General features: G+C 59.8%; 2 protein-coding genes across 2 annotated transcripts; both read left to right on the top strand.

Moving 5' to 3' along the window:
* Positions 1 to 218: 218 nt before the first annotated feature.
* Positions 219 to 9,011, top strand: USHBP1 (USH1 protein network component harmonin binding protein 1). The gene is made up of 13 exons (XM_032412210.1): positions 219 to 299; positions 581 to 775; positions 866 to 1,014; positions 1,230 to 1,668; positions 4,234 to 4,359; positions 4,531 to 4,667; positions 4,839 to 4,979; positions 5,463 to 5,636; positions 6,336 to 6,585; positions 7,158 to 7,379; positions 8,107 to 8,213; positions 8,420 to 8,542; positions 8,787 to 9,011. Exons 2-13 carry the CDS (start codon positions 722 to 724, stop codon positions 8,974 to 8,976), a joined length of 2,112 nt encoding a protein of 703 aa, XP_032268101.1. The 5' UTR covers positions 219 to 299; positions 581 to 721; the 3' UTR covers positions 8,977 to 9,011.
* A 3,794-nt stretch (positions 9,012 to 12,805) lies between these two features.
* On the top strand, positions 12,806 to 23,034 carry NR2F6 (nuclear receptor subfamily 2 group F member 6). Its single transcript, XM_032412169.1, has 4 exons — positions 12,806 to 13,322; positions 16,955 to 17,049; positions 20,390 to 20,974; positions 22,299 to 23,034. The coding sequence occupies exons 1-4, from the start codon at positions 13,036 to 13,038 to the stop codon at positions 22,571 to 22,573; spliced, it is 1,242 nt and encodes a 413-aa protein (XP_032268060.1). The 5' UTR covers positions 12,806 to 13,035; the 3' UTR covers positions 22,574 to 23,034.
* The last annotated feature ends 1,256 nt before the right edge of the window (positions 23,035 to 24,290 follow it).

Here is a 24,290-nt window from a genome sequence, read left to right as displayed (position 1 = left end):
ATTACCCCTCCCCCCCCATTTTACAGATAAGGAAACTGGGGCTCAGAGGTGGAAGAGACATGAGATCAGAGGCTGAGGTGAGGAGGGACTGACATCTCAGGAGCCGGACGCGTGACCCCCACTGGGACTGAGGAAGCTGATGTCCTTGAGGAAACAGCACAATAACAAGTCACATGACCAGGGGAGGGGGGCTTCCTGTTTCCTGGCCCCTCCCAAGCCAGCCTTGGCTAGCCCAGGCCTAAGCAGGCAGTGGCCAGAGCTACCCCAAGAGTGTCCAGGGATTTGCGCTGCTGACCAAGGTACTCCTAGAAGCACAGAGGAGTAGAAGTAGAGCAGGCTGGGGGGACCCAACCCCAAGATTGGGGCCTCTGACTCAAGAGGACCCTGGGGAGGAGAGGTGACTCTTGAAGTCCTCGAGCCAGGCCCAGATTGGGGACAGAGGGGAGCATAGAGGTAGTGAAAGATAAAGGAGGCAGAGGAGAAGGGGAGGCCAGAACAATTTTCAGAGATAGTGAGCTGCCTGTCAAGAGGGGCATTCAAATGTGCCAAATCAACATTGATAACTCAAGATCCCTTCCAGAGGGAGAAGATCAATGCCCATTCCACAGAAGAAGATATTAAGGCTGTCATTTGTCCAGGACAACAAAGACAACAAAGACAAGAGCTGAGATCAGGCTGTGGTTTTAGGAGGAAGATTCAGAAGACTGACCTCTGGACAGCAATGAGTGCCCGGGCCACACGCCCCCGAAGCCGGCGAGGGAGGCACGCTCCGCCTGTAAGTGCCCCCCTCCCTGCCACACCCAGCTCTTTGGGGCCACTCACAGCCCTGCCTGGCTCAGAGCTTGGCCCTGTGGGTCATCTTCAGGGGGAGCTGGATCCTGTGGCAGAGAGTTCAGAGGAGGCTGAGGCAGCCAGCGGGAGTTCTGAGCTGGGCCCTGCGCCATCTCAGGAGAGCTGCAAGCCGAAGCTGCTGGGGCCAGAGGCAGAAGCCAGTGGGCAGGGCCTGGGGAACAGGTAAGGCCCACTTGGTCTGTGCTCCCCACTCCAGCCCTGGTGTATCTTTCCTACCCACAGATCTACCTGTGTTCCTCCCTTGCTCACACACATGCCATAGCTTCCCATTGCCCTCCTCAGCCCAACTTTCAAGGCCCCGGATAATGCAGCCCCTGTGAGCTGGACACCCCGGATGACCCCATTTCCAGAACCTTCCATCTCTCACCTCACCACAGGACCAACAAAGAGGCTGAAGGGGACTCTAGCAGAGGACCAGCCCCATCTCCTGAGGGACCCTGCAAGCCCGCCGAGGAAGGCCAGCAGGCCACAGATGTAGCCCCGCCGGGTGGGGAGACTGTCCCCCCCAAGCCTGAAGCCTCTGACATGTTTCAGATTCTCCAGCGCGCTCTGAGCTCACTGGAGGCAGCTGCTGCTGCCTGGCGCCACCGGCCCCCAAGCTGTCCTGGGCCCTCAGAGGCCGAGGACAGGAGTGAGGTGGGACCCAGGCCCTGCTTGGAGCAGGAGGGGGCAGGGGGTTGCCAGAGGGAGGCAGCCCGCCTGGCGGAGAGGAATGACTGGCTGCGATTGGCCTTGGGCAGCCGCGAGGAGGAGCTGATTCGCATGCAGGCCTCGCTGCAGGCCATCCAGGCTGAGAAGGAGATGCTTCAGAGAGAGGTGAGTGGGGCAGCTCCGTCTCTGAGGGCTCTCTGTCTAAGGGGGAGGCGGGCCTGGCATAGGCAACGTTCAATCATTTGTTTGTTAGAAAAACTTTTATGGAGCATTGACTGCCGAGCCCTGAACAGACAAAGGTCCGTTGCCTTCTTTTTTTTTTTTTTTTTTAATTTTTTTATTGTTATGTTAATCCCCATACATTACATCATTAGTTTTAGATATAGTGTTCCATGATTCATTGTTTGTGGTCCGTTGCCTTCTTAGTTAAGGTGGTCAGAGATGCCCCCTGAGGAGGTGACACTTGAATGAGGAGGTAAGGGAGGAGCCATGCAAAGATCTGGGGGAAGAGCATGCCAGGCAGAGAAGGAACTCCCTCCCTGAGGTGGGAGTGTGATTCAGGGACCAGTGAGGGGGCCAGTGTGGGGGTGAAGGAGGGCCGGTTAGGTGATGCGGGCAGATTTATAGGGTCGTGGGCTGCTGGGAGTTGGGCTTTTGCCCTGAGCCTGGTAGGATCCTGGAGGGTTTCCCCGGAGCAGAAAGGGGCGGATCCTGAGGCAGCGCTCACAGGCGCCCTCTGGCGGCCGCTGGAGGAACAGCGTGTGGGTGTGCGGAATCCTGCAGATCAGGAGGCACTCACTGGTCCAGACACCAGATGGTGGCAATTGTGGAGGTGGTACGAAGTGGGCCGATTCTGGGTGGTGTCGAAGGTGAAGCTGGCAGGTTTGGGGGTGAAAGCCAGAGAAGGGTTGAGGACAAGTCCTGGTTTGGGGGCCTGCGGGACTGGAAGGGAGAAATGCGGAGGCCGCAGGAGGAGCAGGTTTGGTGGGAGGGAGACCAGAAGCTGTTTGGGCCGTCATGAGCTCACGATACCCACGGGCCACCCATGTGGAACCATCAGAGAGACAGTTCTGTGTCTGAGTCCAGAGCTCAGGGGAGGTGTCAGAATAGGAGAAACACATTTGGACCTCTTCACATGTGGACGGAATGTAAAGCCATGGGGCCGAAGGAGATGGTGGGGAACATGCCCTCCTCTTGGGCAGGACAAGGGGGAAAGATATGGGGCTGCCAGAGCCCAGCCTGAGGGGTGGGGCCCACTTCCTGGCTGGGAAAGGAAATCCCCCCTCCACATTCCTCTCCCCACCCCCACCACCTCTGGCAACCACCACCCTGTTCTCTGTATTTGTGAGTTCGATTTTTTGTTTTATTTTGTTTTAGATTCCAAATATAAGTGAGATCACTATGTATTTGTCTTGCTCTGACTTATTTCGCTTAGTATAATGCCCTCAAGGTCCATCCATGTTGTGGCAAATGGCAGGATTTCCTTCTTTTTTTTTTTTTTTTTTAAGATTTTATTTTTAAGTAGTATCTACATGGAATGTGGGACTCGAGCTCACAACCCTGAGATTAAGTGTCACAGGCTCCACTGACTGAGCCAGCCAGGCACCCCTCCTTCTTTTTTTAAGGCCAAATAATATTCCTTTGTTTATACACCAGATCTTCTTTAGCCATTCATCCACTGGTGATCACTTAGGTTGCTTCTATGTCTTGGCTATTTCAAGTATATGCCGCAATGAACATAGGGGTTCGAGTTAGTTTCGAGTTAGTTTTTTCATTTCCTTTGCATAAATACCCAGAAGTGGAATAGCTGAATCCTGTGATCGTTCTATTCTTAATTTTTTGAGGGAGCACTATGTGGTTTTGTATAAATGGCTACACCAATTTACAATCCCGCCAACAGTGCACGAGGGTTCCCTCTTCTCCACATCCTCCCCAACACTTTTTATCTCATGTCTTTTTTTTTAAAAGATTTACTTATTTATTTGTTTGAGAGAGAGAGAAAGTGAGTGTGCATGTGCGCCCGTGTGAGTGGGGGGAGGGGCAGAAGGAGAGCATCTTCAAGCAGACTCCCCACTGAGCACGGGGCTCGATCCTGCGACCTATGAGATCATGACCTGAGCCGAAACCAAGAGCCAGATGCTTAACCGACTGGGCCACCCAGGCGCCCCAATGTCTTTTTGATCTTTTTGATAGTAGCTTTTCTAATAGGTATAAGGTGGTATCTCATTGTGGTTTTGATTTGCATTTCCCTGATGATTAGTAATGTTGAGCACCTTTTCGTGTACCCACTGGCCATTTATATGTTTAAAGAAAGAAGATCTTTTTTTTTTTTTTTTTTTAAAGATTTTTGTTTATTTATTTGACAGAGAGAGATACACAGCGAGAGAGAGAACACAAGCAGGGGGAGTGGGAGAGGGAGAAGCAGGCCTCCCGCAGAGCAGGGAGCCCGATGCGGGGCTCGATCCCAGGACTCCGGGATCATGACCTGAGCCGAAGGCAGACGCTCAACGACTGAGCCACCCAGGCGCCACCAAGAAAGAAGATTCTTGAGTGGCTAAGTGAATTGCCCCAGGCTCAATAGTGGGGGGTTTGGTAGGGTGAGTAGCTAGGTTCCTGCTTCCCAGCTGGGGCCTTGCCACTGTCCCAGGAACAGGTCTGCAGGAGGGTTGGTGGGTGGTTGGCGCTCCCAGGCCTGACCTACTCCATCTTCCTTCCCCACCCCCACCCCAGGTCCAGGAACTGCAGGATTCCCTGCTGAGGCCGGAACCTTTCCCACCTCCCTCCCGGGGCCAAGCAGGGGGCTCGGGCAGTGGCTCCAGCAGTTCTGGGGTAGATGAGGAGCCCTGGGGGACTCAGGTGAGCATAGGAAGCTTAAAACCAAGACCTTGAGATCTTTAGGATTCTGGGCGGCGAGACTCAAATCCTGGACCTGCAATCCAGTAGCTTGTGGGGTTGGAAAAGGCTTAACCCCATGATACTGGGCCCTCAATGACAATCTGGGTGAATCAAGTCACCTCTTTCTAGCAGGACCCCTTCTCTCTGGCTCACCCCCTGCTCCGGCGCCTCCGGAGTGATTCCAGTGCTCAGATGCTTGGACCCCTCCCCAGTCAACCCCTTGCCCCCGAGATATACATCATGGAAGCCCAGATGGAGCAGCTCCGGGGGTAAGGGCCACAAATGCTGAGCTCATAAGGGCACCGGAGCCTCCACAGCTGGGCTATCAGCCCAAGAGTCTGGAGCTGGAATGGAGTGGGGAGGAGGGTGCAGATCGGTTGGGTCCTGACTGCCCTGGGTGGGGGGCTCTCATTTTCCCTCTCCCCTAATTGCGGAGGCAGGAGCATTGAGAAGCTCAAATGTTTCAACCGTCTGCTGTCAGCTGCGCTGCAGGCATACAAGGGTCGGTGTGAAGGCCTGAGCATGCAGCTGGGCCAGCGGGAGGCCGAAGGCACAGCGCTGCGTCTGGCCTTGCAGTACAGGTCAGTGCGTCCCACCCACGATAGCACTAGTGTGGAAGGGAATTGGTACGCTCTGAGCATGATCCGCAGGGAGGGTCGGGGCCCTTGAAGGAAGGCACTTTCCCGCTGGAGAAATTATTTTAAGGCAATTTTATTTTATTTTATTTTATTTATTTATTTTTTTTTTTTAAAGATTTTATTTATTTATTCATGAGAGACAGAGGCAGAGGGAGAAGCAGGCTCCTCGCGGAGCAGGGAGCCCGATGTGGGACTCGATCCCAGGACCCTGGGATCATGACCTGAGCCGAAGGCAGACGCTTAACCGACTGAGCCACCCAGGCGTCCCTTAAGGCAATTTTAGACCAAAGGGTGCTGAAGGAGTCTACATGCTCCCAGGGGTGGGAGTGGGGGACGGAATGAAGGATCCAAGGACAAGTGGGTATGTCACCCACACGACAAGATGGAGCCAGGTGTCCTGGAGCACTCAAAATCAGTGTCTCACAGTGAGCACTGCGAGGAAGTGTACGGAGTCCTGCTCACTCTCCGGGAGGCAGACTCGGGAGCAAGAGAGGAGGCCCCTAAGGGGAACCTGGAGGTGGCAGAGAAGGAAGCCCAGAGGCTGCTGGCACAAGAGGATGCTGCCATGGATGGAGAGACACCACGGGATCCACAGCCAAGGTACCCCTGGGAACCTTGAGAGCTGGGAGGGCCAGTGAGTGGGGTCCTTATTAGAGAATGGGGCTCCCACAGCTGGCTCTGTGTTGGGGTTTGGCATGGCTGTGCCCAGGAAGGTCAGTGTAGGACGCTCCATGGTTCATGGGCAGGAGGCCTGACTAGAGTTGTCTGGTGGCGATTCAACAAAGTTGGCATGGTGGTTGATCGCCACCGGGATTGGTATAGGACCCACCAGGGTTGGTTGGCATGAAGATGGATGATGGTGCCCACTGATTAGGACTGGCATGATGGTGTTTAATCAGGTTGGCCTGATGTTGGTACACATGGGGTTAGCATGATGTTGCCAAACAGGGTGAGCAAGCTGAGCAGTGGTGCCCATTGTGCTGGTGTGATGGCATCCACCGTGTTGACGTAAGTGATGGCACCTACTGAGTTGGTGTGATGGCTTCCACTGTGATGGCATGAGCAACAGTAATCGTTGACATGATGGTGTTCACTATGTTGTCTTGATGAATGGTGATGCCCACTGGGGTTTATGTTCTGGTGTCCACCATGTTGGTATGACAGCACTCACTACAGATGGCATGGAAACCATCATGGTCAGTGTGATGGAAGATGCTAGAGCCCCACCAGAGTTGGCATGAAGCTAGCACAACTGTGGCCACCAGTGTTGACATTAGACCCTTCTTCTGTTTCCTATAGCCCCGAGGGCAGTAGTGTGGATTGGCCCACACCACAGGAGGTGGCTACCCAGCTCTGGGGCTATCTCCAGCGTATCCGGGCTCGCCGTGCTCTGGTGAAGATCCCCCCAGAGCCTGGCCCAACTTTGGCACCCGTGCCCACTGTGCCCCACGCAGAAGCCATGGTGCAGGCCATTCTGGGGACCCAGCCTGGCCCGGCCCTACCCCGGTTGGAGAAGATGCAGATCCAGCGGGACTTGGCAGCCACACGGGTACATATGGGCAGTGGTCACTGTGTTGGTCTTTTCTGGTGGGACGAAACCCTTTGCCGAGGTTGAGAGGGATGCGACTGGGGGACCAAGTAACAAAGGAGAGTTCGACGTAGCTGGGGGCAGGCTTCCTGGAGGGAGGAGCATTGGAACTGGGATTTTGAGGGATGAATAGGAGTTTGTCTTCTGGAATTCAGTTTCTCATAAGATTCTGAATCTGGCTTTCCAAAATTTCCTTCCTAAGGAAAGGAGATGGAGGCAGGGGACATAATCTGAGGTTTATCCCCTGGCATGAAAGACCTGAGGTTCTAGAGTTGGAGAAACTCTAGACTCTTCCACTGAGATGCTATTCGACCTTGTCTGAGATATTTGTACCCTCTGAACTGCCATTCCTACAGCGGTCATTTAAAAATGACCTAAAGGAGATGATTATTTCCCATCATACAAAATCATGGTGAGGGTTTGAGTTCTTGCCTGACCGGTCCTCACTGGGGGGGGGGGGGGGGGGCTCGGGGGGCCTCAGTTTCCCCAGATCCTAGAGGCCCCAACTCTCTGCCCACTCCTTGGTCTCTCAGGAGACTCTGGCAGACCTGATGCTGCGGCTGCAGTTGGTGCGGCGGGAGAAGCGGGGTCTGGAGCTGCGGGAGGCTGCCCTCCGAGCCCAGGGCCCAGCCCACGTGCTCCTGCTCGAGCAGCTGCGGTGGGAGCGGGCACAGCTCGGGACTGCTGGGGCCAGCCGTAGTGGTGGAGACAGCAGTGGCGGTGGGAGCAGTGGAGACGAAGAGGAGTTGTCCCAGGTGAGTGGCCCTTCCTGGACCTGGTGGGGATAGCAGTATACTACTCGCTGTGGGGCCCTGGTCAACCACAGCCCCCCCTCTGAGCCTCAGTTGGCATTTCTGCAGAAAGAGATGAGTTGAATGTCAAAGGACTGCATGTCAAAGTTCATACCTGTACTTTGGGCTTTTTTTCATTTGAGGGTATTGAGCCCACTAAGCCCCAAGGCGTTTGGCGTCTTCCACTCAAACCTGTGCCTCCTCCTTCCCACCCCCAGGCTTATTCCTACTCCAGTATCTCCACTCCAATAGCCCCAGCCCATGCTTCATCTCGTCCTAAATTTTGGCTTGAGCTTGCCCCCTGATGCCTTCCCTTTTGCCCCTTACCATCTAATCATGTCTGTCCTCTGCTGAAAGCCTTGGGCAGCTTCTGGAACCCTCCTTTGAATCATCTCTCCCACCTCCAAGCCTTTGTAGATGCTGGGCCCCTGCCAAGAACACTAGTCCCTTACCTCTTTGTCTGATTAAGCCCATGACCTCTTGCAAGTCTGAGCTCAGACCTCACCTGCCTCCAGATGAGATTCCCCTGTTATTTATTTCTCTTGTTAGGGAGGAATTTTACCCTCATTGGGGTATCTCACCAGACTGGGGCTGTGGCTGCCCACAGTCTGGGTGACTTCAATGTCCAGCTTGGGCTGAGTACGCCCTCCACCTAGGCCAATGTCACTTCCCTCCCTTCTGCCTCTCGCAGGGCCCTCCTGCTCTCCTTGGTGGAAGCAGGGGCATTGATGGAGGCCAGGTGGGCCAAGCGCAGGGTCCAGAGACTCTAGCCCAGGAACTGGCAGCGTCACTTAACCGGTGTGTGTCTCGGTCCCGGGCTGGGGGGTGGATGGGCTGGGCGGGTGTATGCGAGAATCCATGGGGGCACTGAGTGCAGCAGAGGGCTGGGTGTGCATCCGTGTACAGGTGTGCTCGCATGGAAATACCATGGACAGGTGGGGTGGGAGGAGGGAAGGAAGGATTGGCGATGGCCATGAGCTCCTCTCTCCCCACCCCTGCACCAGGGCCCTGGGCCTGCGGGAGCAGCTGCAGTCTCTGCGGGAGGAACTGGAACACGTGGCTCAGAAGGGGCGAGCCAGACGTGCTCAGAGTGCTGAGCTGAACAGCGATTTATGCAAGGCTCACAGGTGGGTCCCCCTTCCCTGGGTCTCCCCGGGGGACCTCAGAAGTGTCCCTGGCTCTCTCTGGGCCTCAGGTTTCCCCCGTTAAGGTAGGTGGCGAGTTCAATCCATCCCATACCTCCCTTTTCTGAGCGGAACCCTAGGAAGATTCAATCTCAGAGAGCTCTGTCTGGGGCCGGGAATACATAACTCCTGACTTGGGTGGGAGGGGGGCTGTTTCCTGGCTCAGCCCCCCTCGCGCCCCCTCCAGCGCCCTGGTCCTGGCCTTCCGAGGCGCCCACCGGAAGCAGGAAGAGCAGCGGAGGAAGCTGGAGCAGGAGGTGGCAGTAATGGAAGCTCGACAGGCAGAGGAGCTGGAGGTGTTAGAAGCCACCGCAAGGGCGCTGGGGAGGCCCAGACCACCCTGCCGGCCTCCCCGGCTGGGGGAGACCTTTCTGTAGGTCCCATGTGTCTGGACATGCCAGACAGTTATGGTGGGCCCCATCATAAACTGTCCTGGAGTGATGTTATGTCATGTGCGACCTTGAATGTTGGGATCTGTTGGGTGGGATGGGGGCTGATGCACCTGGGGGTCTGGGCATTTGAGAAAGGCTCCCTGTCTTTGACCTGGCACCATGTGGCATGTGAATGTGATGTCAGCGGGATCATGCCAAATCTAAGACTGGCTGAAGGATTCGGGGTCAGTGAGGTTATATGGCCAGAACTGAAATTCCAACACTCATCTGTCTCCAGAAGCCCTGGGAGGGCTCCAAAGGGACATCTTCCCTTGTCCACCCCCTTCCCAGGGAGATGCTGGGTTTGGCCTGGTAGATGCTCCCAAGAGGAAAATGCCTATATCCCAGAAGGAAGACTGAGGGCCTAAAGATTCAGGGTGTGGAAAATTAGCCAGAAGAGCAATCGCTCCCAAGGTGGAGGTGGGGGAGAGGAGAAATCAGAGGGCTTTGGAACTTGCATTCAAAGAATATATGGAGCTAAGGTGAAGGGCTTCTGGATGGGGGGTACAGCAAAGGTAAGAAATCTGCAAGTGTTTACTCCGGGGCAATGATATTCCTCCGGCCTGAGGGTCTGGATGGCCCCTGGCCAGGCTAAATTCCAGCTTTCACCTGCAGGACCCGGGGGCTCTTAGTGTCAGGTTAATAGCAGGTATCTAATTGGCATTTCATTTGCATAAGCCACACCTCCTGGAAACGGGGGACCGGGTGGGACGCGGCCAGGCGGATTACTGGCCTGCTCTCACCTCCTCGGTGATGGCTGAAATCCAAGACGGGGCTTAGAAAGGTTTCCATCCCCAGCCTGGTGGTGCTGATGGTGCGGGGTGATTTCCAGCCCGCACCTGTGCAGGTGTGTGCGGTGGCTTCCTGCTGCAAGGCGGGCCTCAGGTCCGGCCCCTCAGCGGCCTGGGCTCAACCTGGTCCTCCTGACGCAAACTCCTCCGAGATCGCTGGGGCTGGTGACCTTCGGACCGTGCAATCTCTCTGGACAAAAGCCAGCTTTGAAGAAAGCAGGGAAACTGAGGAGGGCAAGGTCCTGAGGAGGGTCAGAGGGGCCGACCTTACTCCCTCGTGCCAAGAGTGCAAGACCTGCTTCAAGCCCCCCAGTCCCACCAGTTTGCCCGCGGTGTGGGGGGGGGCAAAAGAAGACAAGGTCACCTGTTGAAGGGTGGGGAATGAGTTCGCGCTTTTGGAGGGGGCAGGGGCGGGTTTCAAGGCCGCCGGGAGCGGGGTCTGGCCGTTCCCACGGGTGCCCCCTCGGCAGATGGGCCCAGGGCTCTTTGTCCCCGGTCCGCAGCCGCAGCAAGGTCAAATGTCACCGCGGGGCCGCGGGCAGGGGTCAAGGGGGCGGGGCCGGACCTCGAACGCCCGCCCCCCCCCCCCCAGGAGGGCCCCAGGGGGTTGGGGGGCCGCGGCGCTACGGAGAGGGGGCGGGGCGGCCGCCGAGGGGTTGGACCTACCCGAGGTTCTAGGATCTGCGGCGGATATTTCCCTAGTCTCCAAACCGGCCCCAGACTGCCACTTGTGAGCCTCCCCTCCCCCGAACTTGTGTCCCGCAAGCCCCAGGTCCCTGCCCCCTCCCCTCTCCTGTCCCCCTCTGACTCCCTTCCCTGAACCTTGTCTCCCTTCCGAGATGCCCCCTGCCCAAGAATGCTGGAAAGCACCGTCCAGGGACCTGGGACCCCTGTCCTCACCTCCAAATAGCCAGCGGGTACCTCCACATTCCCAGGCAGCCCCAGAACAAAATGATCTTCTCTAACCCTCCAGACCCCCTTCTCCAGCAGGGCTTACAGGGCAGGGAATTCCACTCTAGTCAGTCCCATGGAAAGTCCTTGCTCATGTCTAACCCCAGTCCTTCTTGCTTCCTGTACTTGCTAAAACTTCCCCCAACTCATACCTGGCCAGACTCTCCCTGGGAGGCCCAGAGGCCCAGGGCTGGGTGTGTGGTGCCTGGCTTTTACAGAACCTTGGTATCCTCTTAAATGTTGCATGATCTCCAAGATCTCCCAGCAACCCCCCCCCCCCCCGCCCCGGCCAAGGTGCCCCCTCAGATGTAATCTGGAGAAGGGGATGCAAGGGGGGGGCAGTGGGGGCAGAGGGCACTGTTTTTCCTGCCGGCAGCTCTCAGAGGCCCAGCCACGTGCCCCGGTGTCCAGGTCTGGGCCCAGGGCCCAGGGCAGGGCAGGAGATAAGGCCGGCAACTGGACCTGCGGGACTCCAAGGTGAAAGGTCACCATAGGAAGGGCTTTTCCAGCTGGTTAAACGTTAACAGGCCCGGAGCAAGAGGCTCAGGCTTGCCCAGCCTCGGGCTGCCCGGCTGGGAGGTGAGGGGTAGGGGGGTGGGACAAACAAAGGGTGCTTAATAAATGCTGGTCCGCCCCACTGGGGTCGAGGAGGGCGGGGGGAAGCTGTAAGCCAGTGGCAACTGAGAGGCTCCAGGGACACTGGAAGAGACATCTGCAGTCCAGCCGGTGGCCTGGCCAAGCCCTTTATGTGAAGCACAGAAAGAAAAGGAAATTAAAGAGGAAAAGGGGCAGGCCCCAGTAGGGATGGTGGGCCTGGAAGTTCAGTTCCTGCTGCCTCTAGCCTAGCTGGGCAGGTGGGTGCCCTGCCCCCAAGAGGCCTAAAATTCTGGCGGGGGGCCCCTGACCTCACGCCCCCGCCGGCCACAGACCACAACATCCCTTAGCCCTGGAGATTCCCAGCACCAGGTGTTAGCCCAAGCTGAGAAAGGGTGGGGTGGGGGTCGGACGTGGCGACTTTCTGGAAGAGGAAGCAAACACAATCCATCATGCAACTGTGCAAAGAAATGCCCCGGGGTGTGTGTGTGTGTGTGTGTGTATGTGTACTGCGCAGGGGCGTGCCCCCGGGTGCAACTGACCCCCCATTATTGCTTCTGCGGGGAATGCAGGGGTAGGGTTCCGAGGTGCGCCTCGAGGGCGTTTGAGCGAGGCAACGTCCAAGGCCGGAGGTGTAGGGGAGGGCCTTGCAGAGACATCTTGGCGAGGCTGCGGAAGGGCAGAGGGCAGCGGCGGCCCAGGCTCCCGCCGCGGCCCGGCAGGGGTTAAGGCTGGAGTCGGGCGAGGGCGGGGGCAGGGTGGAGGGGGGAAGGAGCGGGGGGAGGGTCAGGCCGAGCGGCCCCGTGCTCCGCCCTCGCCCCTCCCGCCGGCCCGGGCGCCGGGCGCCGAGCGAGGCCACCCATGCCCTTATAAGGGTGGCCGTCGCCGGGGCAACGAGCGCCCGCCCCCAGCCCGCGGCGCGCGCCCCTGCCCCCGCCCCCGCCCCCCGCCCGCCCCGCGAATGGAACGTTGTGTGTCAAACCGGCCGCAGCGCGAGGCCGGCGCGCGGGGTCGGCGGCGGCGGCGAGAGCGAGGCTCGGGCCCAGGCGCAGGCCCAGGCCGGGCAGGCGCGGCCGCAGAGGGGGCGGCAGCTCGGGAAGCGCCGGCCCGCCGCCTTGCAGGCCCCGAGCGGCCGCCTGGGGGCCCGGGGGAGCCAGGGGGCGCGGCGACCGGCCCCGACGCGCGCCTGCCGCCCCTCCCCCGCGCCGCGGGCGGCCGCGTAACTTGCGGCCAAACTTTCCCCCCGGCCTCCCGCGCTCGGATGGCGGCCCGCTAAGTTGGCCGCAGCCCCCGGCCAAGCGGCGGCCAGGCCAGAGGGCGCCCCCTGCGCAGCCTGGGCCGGGCCATGGCCCGCGCGCCCCCGCCGGGGCCCCAGGGCGGCGGGGCGCGAGTCCCCGGGGCCCCCGGCTCGCGCCTCTAGCGCGCCCCCCCCCCCCAAGGCCCGGCCCCGCGCACGCGTGGGAAAGTTGGCCTGGAACCGGCCCGACCAGTTCTGCCCGGGCGCGCGGACCGGCCGCAGGAAGTTGCTACAAAACTTTTTTGGGGGGTGCAGCCGGTGCCCCCCGCGCGCCGGGCCCGGATGCGTGCCGGGTAGGGTCCCCCCGGGCCGAGAGGGGTGCCCGGAGGGAGGAGCACGGAGGGGGCGCCCCGGCCCCGCTGCCCTGGGGCTATGGCCATGGTGACCGGCGGCTGGGGCGGCCCCGGCAGCGGCGGCGGCGACACGAACGGCGTGGACAAGGCGGGCGGCTACCCGCGCGCGGCCGAGGAAGACTCGGCCTCACCCCCGGGCGCCGCCAGCGACGCTGAGCCGGGCGACGAAGAGCGGCCGGGGCTGCAGGTGGACTGCGTGGTGTGCGGGGACAAGTCGAGCGGCAAGCACTACGGCGTCTTCACCTGCGAGGGCTGCAAGAGCTTCTTCAAGCGGAGCATCCGCCGCAACCTCAGCTACACCTGCCGGTGAGCCCCCTATCAGCGCACGGCCGCTGTGCACCCGGCCCCGGCTTGGGCCGGGCCTCTGACCTGCTCGGTCACCTTGGGCCTGGCGCTGACCTTCCCCGGGCCTCCACTCCCCCCTCTGAGACAGGGGCAAAGCCCCCTCTCCCCCGCCTCCATTCCATTCCTGGGATTGTGTATACAGTCGGCGCTGTATCGGTGCAGGTCCCCCCCCTCACCCGGTCAGGTGGTCCCTTGCGGCTTCCGCCCCAGTTCCTTGCTCCTTCTCCCTCCCTCCCTTTTCTCTGGAGAGGGGTCATCTCCGCGCGGGGAAGGGTTGGGGGGTGCTGTCAGGGGTGGGGCCCTAACCCCAGGGCATCCCTTCTCCTGGGGATCTCGGCGCGCAGGGGACCCTGCGGGAATCGAACGTGGAACTTGGACTGTGGAGCTCGCAGCGTCCAGGGGCCATTGTCTGCGGCCGCGCGGATCGATACGGCGCGCCCTTGGGGTCAAATATCACTTCCAAAGTCGCCCTGGCCACCGCGGCGGCGGAGGCGGCGGGAGCGAGGCAGGGGTGGCACCGGGCGGCCTCCGGCCTCTTTCGCATGGGTAGCCCTGCTGTGGGGGGAGCTGGGCTTGCCCATCAGGGGGGAACTCCCCCCACCCTGGGCTCACCCTGGGCCCTGGGTCACTGGAAACTGCCGCTGGAGGGCTGGGAGGGCTGCTGGACTTGACCACACCTCGGCTGTTCCAACCCTCCCCCCACCAGGAGTGGGTGCCGACCTGGGGCTCCTGGAAAATCCCTGAAACTTCGGTCGGCTCCGACAGGGTGGGGGTGAATGTTTTCAAGAAGGAGCCTTGGGCCCTCCGAGGTTCGAGTCCCCACTGACAGGGTGTGGCCTTGCTAGTTTCTCTGGTTGGTGCTGGGCTTGGGTGTCTAGCCCAGGGCCCCCTTTCCCACCACTCTCCCCTGAGTGTCCTTTCACTCCATTGACGAGCTCCTACCCTGCACCCCAACAGGAACATGTGTAGGCTCTGCAGAGCCAGTATGGAGAGTCCCATTTTCCAGATAGGCAAAACTGAGGCCCGAAGAGGTCCCGGCGCTGCCCTAGGGCACCCAGGGAGAGACCCTGCCCCAGTTGGGGCTTAGCAAGGTGAACTGGGGTTGGGAAGAGGGGAGCGGCTGAGTCCTGATCCGGGTGTCCCCAGGGAGAGGGCAGCTGATGGAGGGCTTGTTGGTGAGGCCATAGGGCGGGGCGCCGGGCACCAGAGGCTGGAGTTTGGCCCCAGGTCTGCGGTCAGGGCCTTGTCTGGGGTAGCTGTATGTGTGTGTGTTTGGGGGGGGGGAAGCTGGCTTACTCCCTTCTCCGGTGCTAACTGGGCCACCAGACTTTGGCCTCATTCTTGTTGCTGCCTGCTCTCTGGCCGGGTGTTTGGGGAGGGTAAGGGAGGAGCTTAGGCGGCTCTGGGGTCCCAGGGGCTCTCTGAAGGTGGGAGCAGGGAGCTACAAGACAGGGGAGGGGGGCGTTGTTTGGGGCTGGCAGGTTCTCCAGAAGCTCTGCACTGTGTGACCTGGTGAAGTCACGGCCCCTCTCTGAGCCTCAGATTGGTTCAGCAAAGGCCCCTCAGGGCCTAGCCTGGGAGGTTTGAGGCCAGCCCCTCAGAGAGACCCCAGCTCCCATCCCAGCTCTCTCCGGGTCTGGAGGGGGCACAGTGAGACACAGAAGCTCCCTGCCTGTGGAGTCTGGGCTGGGCCAGAGGGAGGGATGGCTCTGGAGTCCCAGGAGAGAGCAAGGGGCTCTGCCTGACGTTCAGGGAGGGCTGTCTGGAGGAGGTCTTTGGGAGGTAGGCCTGAAAGCAGGAGGGCTTTGGCAGGTAGAGGAGGTGAAGGGCACTCCTGGAGAGAGCGTGGCCCAGGCAGACACTCAGTGGCAGGTTAGGGGGGCAGTGTTGTAAGATGAGACCACCCGGGCATGGGAGAAGTTAGAGCTGAGTGGATCTGAAGTGCTGGACTGAGGATGACAGGGAGCCAAGGAGGGTATGTGAGCAAGGGAGGGCAGGGATCAAATTGGCCCAGAGGCCAGAAGCCTCGGGAGGAGGCTGAGTTGGGCCATGGGTTTGGGCAAAGCATGTGCTCTTTAGGTGGGATAACAGGTGGAACTTACTGTTTCCCCATCCGGAGGGACAGGAGATCTGTCCCAGCTCCACAGCTGGGGAAGTTGAGGCAGAAGGTTCAGGACCTCCCCTGAGGTCAGGGGCCCTGAGCTGGGCCCCTGCCTGCCCGCCCCAGGCCTGGCTGTTTCCACCCGGCTGCCCAGGACCCTCCCACTGCCTGCCTGCTGGGCTTTGTTCTGGTTCTGCCTGAGCTCCCTCCACCCTAGCAGGGCCTCTTCCTGGGGGCTCAGGCCGGGCAGGGGACAGAGGCCTGGGCTTAGAGGCTGGTGTTTTGGGACCTGGGCACTCGGAGACCCCCAGGACCTCAGCTCTCCTGAACCTGCCATTGAGAACCCCCCAGTTTGGGCTTGGGTCCTGATGCCCCCCCCAAAGCCCCCCAGACCCCCCCAGACCCAGCACATCCCATATAGAGCCGGCATCTGGCCTCCCATTTCCAGATGAGGAAACTGAGTCTCAGTGGAGAAGTCGCCGCCCCAGGGCTGGGGCTGAGTGCCTGTGGCTGAGATGTGTTTGATTTTTAACTTCATCGAACATTCGTTTTACTCTGTGACTGTCTCTGGGTACCCTCTTGGTGCCCAGCTGGGACCCCAGGGGTGTCTGCCCCAGGTCTGGGACTTGGAGAGCCTGGAGCCCAGAGAGACAGCAAGGGAACACAGGGGTAGCGGCCAAGGGGAAGAAGTGCTGGAGAAATTTGAAGAACAAGGGCCTGAACCTTTCTGCTTGGGACTGACCCTGAATGGGGAGCTCATTCTCTTGCTGGGCGGGGCCCCCTGTCCCATCCCTGGAAGAGGCTGTGATCCCTGTGGGCCACCCAGAGGAAGCTTCTTAGGCTCAGTTAGGAGCTGGAAGGTCTTCCCCAGAAGAGAGGATATGGGTGTGGGGTCTTAAAGGGAGCGCAGGGGTTCATTCATTCATTCATTTATTTATTGGTGATAGGCTTATGCAGGGGGTTAATACTGGTGCCCTACTGTGCCCATAGAGGACTGGCCCTGGCCTGGCCCCTAGTGTCTTAGCTAACCCCCAAAGCCTGGCTCCCTGACCATGTACCTTTGCTGTTCTCACATTGCCCTTGGAACAAAGACCCCACCTCTTCACCCCGCAATGACCAAGTAAAACGAAACTGTTGAGGCTTTCATATTTTCACGTTTCCAGCCTTAAAGCTCTCCTCTTGCTTTCTGCCTGGACTTGCCTCTCTGCTTTGGGAGAACTTCTATTCATCCTTCAAAACCCACTTCCAACATACCCTCCCTGGCGTGCTAATCCACTTTGCCGTAGACTGACGCCATTCGTCACCACCCACTCCAACTGTCCTTTCCCTCCTTGCACACTTGCAGGCTGAGCCCCTGTGCCCCTCCGGGGATACCTGCCCAGCCCGGGGAGGGGGACACTGACGGTTCTCAGGTGCGGCCTTCAAAGGTGGCTTATAGGGTGGCTCCGGGGGCAGGACGTGGGTGTCGTGGTGACCCCCTGCATGCCTGTAGGTCCAACCGTGACTGCCAGATCGACCAGCATCACCGGAACCAGTGCCAATACTGTCGCCTGAAGAAGTGCTTCCGGGTGGGCATGAGGAAGGAGGGTGAGTACCCGCCGGGGTGGGGCAGGCAGACGGGGGTACAAACAGCCCTTGCCTTCACTCCCTGTCTCGGGAGGGGTCTGGGAGCCGCGGAGGGTGGGGTCTGGCGCCTGCTAACCTTGTTACCAGCGATCCCACGATCTCGTGGGCCTCAGTCCGGCCCTGGGCGGGAGGAATCCAATTATCCATGGTCACCTGGTGGCTGCGGAGGAGGCGGGGATGCAAGGGATACCCTGATTCAGGCCCCCGTGAGGATGGTTCTGCTCCCCAGCCCCTCCTCTCCGGGGCCCCTGGCCTCAGAGTCAAGTTCCTTCGCCCTGACACCTCAGTGGCCCCTGTGCCCCCTAGCCTGGCCAATGCTGTCTGAACAAGGATTTCTTTTTGTTTTTTTGATTGCTTTCCTTCCATCCTCCACCCCCTGCTTTGTGTTTGTCCAAGGCAGGAACTCGCCCGATTAAGGCAAAGGGCAGCTTACCCTTCCGCCTGACCCTGGGCACCGGGAGCCAGAGGGAGGCCCAGCCCCTTGTCTCTGCCCTGGGGACTTGCGTGCACACGTGCCGGACAGCTGGGCCCAGAAGTGGGCCGAGCACACGTTGGAACCCAGAGGCTTCCACATGGAGCCCGGTGGGCTGGGGACCAGTGTCTGGCTTCACAGGATGAGAACCCCAGGCTGGGCTTCTGTCTCTTGTCAGGACTCTCCTGGGGCAGGTTGGCAGCGCTTCCCTGCCTCTCGAGTCTCCCCTGCTCTAAAGCTGGTGTCTTCTCTGCTGGCCTCTGGGAAGGGCACTGGCAGCGGCTGCTCAGACTTTCTCTTAAGACCGTCTGATTACTCTTCTTTGGTCCTTTTTAAGTTCGGGGATGACTTGCCCCCCCCCCCCAACCTGGATTTTGCCTCTCCTTGTCCATTTGACCTAAAGTCCTGATGTACATCACATCAGGGCTTCAGATCTCCAAAGTCTCAGGAGTGGGAAAAAAAATCGTAATCACAGCTCATGCCCCAAACACAGTCCTAACCTCAGGGCCTTTGCACAGGCTGTTCCCACTGCTTGGAGCACTCTTACCCCAGATACCAGCATGGCTTCCTTACCTCCTTTCTTTCTTTCTGTTCTTTTCTTTTAATAAAGAGGTGGGGGGAGGGGCAGCAGGAGAGGGACAGAGAATCTCAAGCAGGTTCCATGCCCAGGGCAGAGCCCAGTGTCGGGCTTGATCTCACAACCCTGAGATCATAACCCGAGCCGAAATCAAGAGTTGGACGCTTAACCAACTGAGCCACCCAGGTGCCCCTTACCTCTTTTAAGCTTTGCTCAAAGAACACCTCCTCAGAGAAGCCCTCCTGATTGCTCTTCACCACCCCCCCTACCTATCTTGCTCTGTAATTTACTTGCTCCCCCACCAGAATGTCCACTCACTGGGGAAAGAGACTTGTGTTTTTCTTGTTTTCTGACCTAGCCCCAGTGCCTATCCAGGGCCTAGGACATTGAAGGCACTTAATACATTTTTCTTGGCCTGAATTACTACCCATTTAGCCCTTACTGTATGCCTAGTGCTGTTCTAAGCAAGTTAGATTCTCATTAATTTAGTCACTGGTTATTACCATCTGCATCTTACAGATGGGGAAGTGGAGCACAGCGAGCAGAGAGATGAAGCCATTTGCCAGGGTCAGAGAGCAGTAGAGTTGGGTTGGGACTTGAGCCGCCCACACAGTTCCGGGCTGAATAAAGAGGAGGAGCTGGGGAAGGGGTTCTCAGGAAGCAGGAACAGTGAGTGCAAAGGCTCTGAGGTAGGGACATGGCTGGGTGATGGATGAATGGTGGGGATGGGGTTTAGAACTGAGTGAGCAAAGGGCCGGAAGGAATAGGTCCCTCCCCCCCCGCCCCTGGGGGGCCAGGGGGTTGAGCTGGGATCCACTTTCTGGCCTTATCCAGCTCCACCCATTTGACAGTTGATCTGAGACATAGAAATCCCGTGGAGCCTCGAACCCAAGCCCCCACTTCCCTGCGCAGCTCTCTTAGCCCCTGGCTCCCACCCACATTCTGTTCCCCATTCATTCCCTGGTCGGTTGACCATGGGTTCATGGAGATGAGACAGGGCATGCCAGCTCATTAAAGACCCTTCGTTAGTTTCTGTCTGGCTCTCAGCCCAGTCTGCCCTTCCACCCCACCCACCGTGGCACAGGTCAGCTGAGCCTGTGGCTACCCCTCCTCCTCGTTGTGCCTCAGTTTCCTTCTTCTCATTCACCTGAATCCTGGGGACACTGGCCGAAGCCGGCAGTGGGTGCTCCCCCTGCCCCCTTAACAGGCAGGGCTACTGATGGCAGTTAATGTGTATTTTTTTTTTTTTTAAAGATTTTATTTATTTATTTGAGAGAGAGAGCACAAGAGCGGGAAGCGGGAGAGGGAGAAGCAGACTCCCTGCCGAGCAGGGAGCCCGATGCGGGACTCGATCCCAGGACTCCAGGATCATGACCCGAGCCGAAGGCAGTCGCTCAACCAACTGAGCCACCCAGGCGCCCAGTTAATGTGTATTGAGCACCAACTCTGGGCTGGCTGGGACTCCACTCCTAGCACCGGGGGGTCGCAGCAGATGGAGGAGACCTGCCCTTGGGAGCCCTGACCTGGGGGTGGGGTGAGGCTGGGAGCTAGAGGAAAGATCCCATCTCTGTAGGAGAGATCACTTGCTTTAAGGATAGGCTGGCCAGGGGCCCCAAGTAGTATGAAGGTGACCCCTCCCTGGCCCCATTGTCAGCTCTGGGACCCCGATGATTGACAGATGGGGGCATGATTGACAGGTCTAGCCTCCACGGCTGCTGAGTGGAGCTCACACCGTTCAGAGGGAGGGGGCCAGGCATCCCACCACCCTGCTCTGCAAACAGTGGGGATGGCAGTGGTTTATGGACATGGCCTTAGGCCCAGGGCGCACAGGGCAGAGCAGGGTGGGGCCCCTGGCCTCCGACCAAGCTGTGCACCCATGGGGTGGGATGGGAGGTCCAGGGAAAGGCTGGGTTGTGGGGAGCCTTTGAGGGGAGGGGCTGAGTGACCCTCTGATGACTTTATCTTTCCCCCTTTCTTCCTCTCCACCTGCCCCCCATGACCCTGGATACCCACTTGTCCCCTCGTTCTTTCCCTCCCTCTCCCCTGTCTGATCTCCCTGTGTCCCTCAATCCCTTTCCCGTGCCCGTTTTCGTCACTCTGCCTCCCCCCATCCCCTGCCCCCCCCCCGCCGCCCCCCTCCCCCCGCCCGATTCCCTGCGGCGGCGGGGTTGGGTGGGGGGAACCTCTCTCCCCTCCCTCCGCTCCTGCCCCCTTTCCTTTCCCTCCTCCCCATCTCCATTCAATCCCCGCAGCCGTGCAGCGCGGCCGCATCCCGCACTCGCTGCCCGGCGCCGTGGCCGCCTCCTCGGGCAGCCCCCCGGGCTCGGCGCTGGCGGCCGCGGGCGGAGACCTTTTCCCGGGCCAGCCGGTGTCGGAGCTGATCGCGCAGCTGCTGCGCGCCGAGCCCTACCCCGCGGCGGCCGGGCGCTTCGGGGCGGGCGCGGCGGGCGCGTTCGGCGCGGGGGCCGGCGCGGCGGGCGCGGTGCTGGGCATCGACAACGTGTGCGAGCTGGCGGCGCGGCTGCTCTTCAGCACCGTGGAGTGGGCGCGCCACGCGCCCTTCTTCCCCGAGCTGCCCGTGGCCGACCAGGTGGCGCTGCTGCGCCTCAGCTGGAGCGAGCTCTTCGTGCTGAACGCGGCGCAGGCGGCGCTGCCCCTGCACACGGCGCCGCTGCTGGCCGCCGCCGGCCTACACGCCGCGCCCATGGCCGCCGAGCGCGCCGTGGCCTTCATGGACCAGGTGCGCGCCTTCCAGGAGCAGGTGGACAAGCTGGGCCGCCTGCAGGTCGACTCGGCCGAGTACGGCTGCCTCAAGGCCATCGCGCTCTTCACGCCGGGTGAGATGCGCGCTCGCGCCCGGGGAGGGGGGCGGGGAGGGGGGCGACCTGGACCCTGAGCCCGGGCCCCCATAGCCTTCCACGCCCTGACCCTCAGCCGGCCCTGCACGTGCCTGAGCGCTGATGAGGGGGGTAGGGGTGGAGGGGGGGACCCTGATGTCCCCACCCCCGGAGCCCAGGTCTCCCAGAGAACCCAGAGCTGGGCCTGGACCCGTGACTCAGGCCCCAGCAGCCTCTCTCCCTGATTCCCAGGCTCCCTGAGCCCCACCCTCCACCCCCTCATCAGGGTGCTCTTCGTGCTCAGTGGGCAGATTGAGAGGTGGGGGGGATGAGGGAGGGAGGTGCGGGACACCTGGTTCTGGCCCTCAGTCCCTATCTTTGTCCTCCCCAGCCCCTCTGACCCTCATCTGCCAAATCAGGGGGTTCTTCCTGCTTCCAGTGCAGTTGCGGAGGGCTGCCAGGCCGCGATACTCTGACACCTGGGCCTGGCCTCCCCTGAGCCTTTCCACCCCGATTCCTGGGCCCTCAGACGTCTGACCCGGGGTTCCCAAACTGCCCCCAAGGCGGCCTCCTGGCAGCCAGGGCCGCGGGGGTGGGGGTGGGGGGTGGTTAGGGTGGGATTGGGCAGGGGCGTGCCCTGGAGTCCCTCCCTCTGTGGGCGGGGCTAGGGCAGGGCTGTCCCAGTACCTTCCTTGTCATCAGTTAACCCATCTAGCACCCGAAAGCCCTGCCTTACTCCAGAGACTGGAGTAAGAACCAGTGGTACAGCTGGTTCTGCACTCTGGAAGGTTCCGGATCCCATAGGTATCTTCGTGGGGTCAGGGATGCAAGAACCAGACCCAGCACTCTGAGAGGTGGCTTTCATTTGATAAATATGGCTCTGCCCCTCTTTCCCCAGTACCTTACCCTTCATGGGTCCCCAGCTTGGATGCTGTCACATTCACTGACACCCTAGGCCATTCTGTCTGAACACTCCCTCTGGGCTTGGCCTTCCTTCCCAAGTCCCCTCCCTCCCTAGCTCCCTTCCCCTCGAGCTTGATTAGAACTTGTTACCCTGCCAAAGGCCTCAGTCGGGGCTCCTCTGTCCTGAGACACGGCTGGCCACACTGCTGTGTTGCTGGCCGCAGTTGAGACCACCTCAGTCTCTCCTGAGGACGGGCACTGCCTGAGATGCGCCCATTTGTGCCTCAGGCCTCCATTTCCCACCTGAACGCGCCCCCCCCCCAGACCCACAACCCCGAGTGGTGCCCTCCAGTCACCCCTGGAGGGGCCTCGTGTCCTCCTGCCACTGCCCGCCCGATTGACGTTGCCCTTGTGTCCCCAGATGCCTGTGGCCTCTCAGACCCAGCACACGTGGAAAGCCTGCAGGAGAAGGCGCAGGTGGCCCTCACAGAGTATGTGCGGGCTCAGTACCCGTCCCAGCCCCAGCGCTTCGGACGGTTGCTGCTTCGGCTCCCAGCCCTGCGCGCTGTCCCCGCCTCCCTCATCTCCCAGCTGTTCTTCATGCGCCTGGTGGGCAAGACACCCATCGAGACACTGATCCGAGACATGCTGCTGTCAGGAAGTACCTTCAACTGGCCCTACGGCTCAGGCCAGTGACTTCGCAGGGCCGGCCGCGCTGCGGCTGGGTTTGCAGACCTCAAGGGACACGGATGCTTCGGCCTCGCGCGGGGCCCCCAAGTGGAGGACCTTGGCTTCTCTCCTCAGACTCCTATTTTTTAAAGACTGTGAAATGTTGTCTCCTCTGTTTTTTAAATGATCACGAAACCAAAAAGAGAGTGCTTGTTCAGGCTTCAGCCTCGGCCTCCCCAGGACTCCTGGCCAAAATAGAGGGGGAGGGACCGAGGGTCCATTCCTGGGAGAGCCTGGAGCTCAGCACCCCAAGCATGGACTTTTGGGCCGGTGGGGTTGGCTTCCCTTGCGTGATGGACAGAGGCCTGGTGTCTGCACTAGAGGGGCAGGGGTAGTACGCGCCAGACAAATCCTCTGGACACGTACTCCACGTCACACACTACATGATGAATGAATCAAGGCCAATAATAAAGATGTTTCCTACCTGCTCGGCCTCCATCATCTTTGTGAGGGGAAGGCAGAACGGGGGGCACCCCACCATGGCTACCCCCTCCCAGCCATCTGGGACACCCACAACCTAGCAACAGCCCTACTTGCTGTTTTTGTTGGACAGTTTTGTGGGGAAGCAGCTGGGGGCAGGGAGGGGGTCCCGTGGTCAGCTAGTGAGTCCGTAGGAGTTGAGTCCTGCAGATCACTCAGGCTCTGGCCTGTGAAGGTGGGCCTCATAGATTCACACAGGGCCTGGAGCAAACACCTTATTGTTTCCTTTGGTCAGCCCTTAATCATGGTGTCCAGGCCCCAGTGTCCTCGGGAGAAGCATTTGGGGTAGTTCTGCCACATGATCTCAGCCCAGACAGAGCCCTCCCTCCCCTGGCTACAGCAATTGGTTCAGGGAGGGCGTGTGGCCCAGAGACGGCCACTGAGATTTGATGGTGGGATTTGGAAATAGGCTGTAATTGAAAGAGCCAAAAGAGGAAGACCAACTTCCAGGGTGCCTTTGGAGCCCCTGGATCAAGCCATATCTGAAACCTTTAGGTGCTTCAGTTTCATGATCCCAGATTTACCCTTTTGTGCCTGAGCCTGAGTTTGGTTTCTTCTCACATGTAACAAAAAAAAACTCTTTCAGAGATTGACATCTGGAAGGTGGACTTGATTAAGTTGATGTGGGGTGATGGATGGCAGCAGGGACCTTGCCATCCTGGCCTTAGAGGCTTGTGGCCCAGCTCTGTGGTGGGAAAGGCACCTGTGGGACTGTCAGGACTGTGCCTCTAGAGGGTGAGTAGAAAGAGCCTGGACGGTGGGGGAAGGCCAGGAAGACAAGCCCTCCATCGAAGATGCCCCTTTGAAAATGGGGAAGAACTCAGGTCTTGCTCCGCAGGCTGGGCCCGTGCTCAGCTCTTAAACCTTCTTCAAAACGCTCCCCATGAGCACCCAGCCTGCTTCATGTCCATCTAGGAAGAGGCCTGAGCGGGACGATGGGGTGTCTGAATCCATTTACTGGGGGACGAATGGGGGTCTTGTGGGTGTGCTCTGCCCCCAGAGGGGACTGAAGTAGGAATGGGATGGAGAGGATCCTGGGCTCCCATTGGAGGGTGGACTGTTTCTGCCCGGGGTCCGCGTCTTCCACGATGCCCTGCAGGTAAGCAAACATATGCCCCCTCCAATTGGGCTGGACAGCGATGACCTGTGAGATTCACGGGACATCTGAGAATGGAGCGAGACCATTCTGTCTGTCCTGCTGTCC

Source organism: Phoca vitulina, unplaced genomic scaffold, assembly GCF_004348235.1.
Source record: "Phoca vitulina isolate PV1807 unplaced genomic scaffold, GSC_HSeal_1.0 scaffold13, whole genome shotgun sequence".
Classification (NCBI taxonomy): domain Eukaryota; kingdom Metazoa; phylum Chordata; class Mammalia; order Carnivora; family Phocidae; genus Phoca; species Phoca vitulina.
The sequence above is the reverse complement of the archived record's forward strand: the minus strand, read 5'-3'. Positions and strand labels throughout refer to the sequence as shown.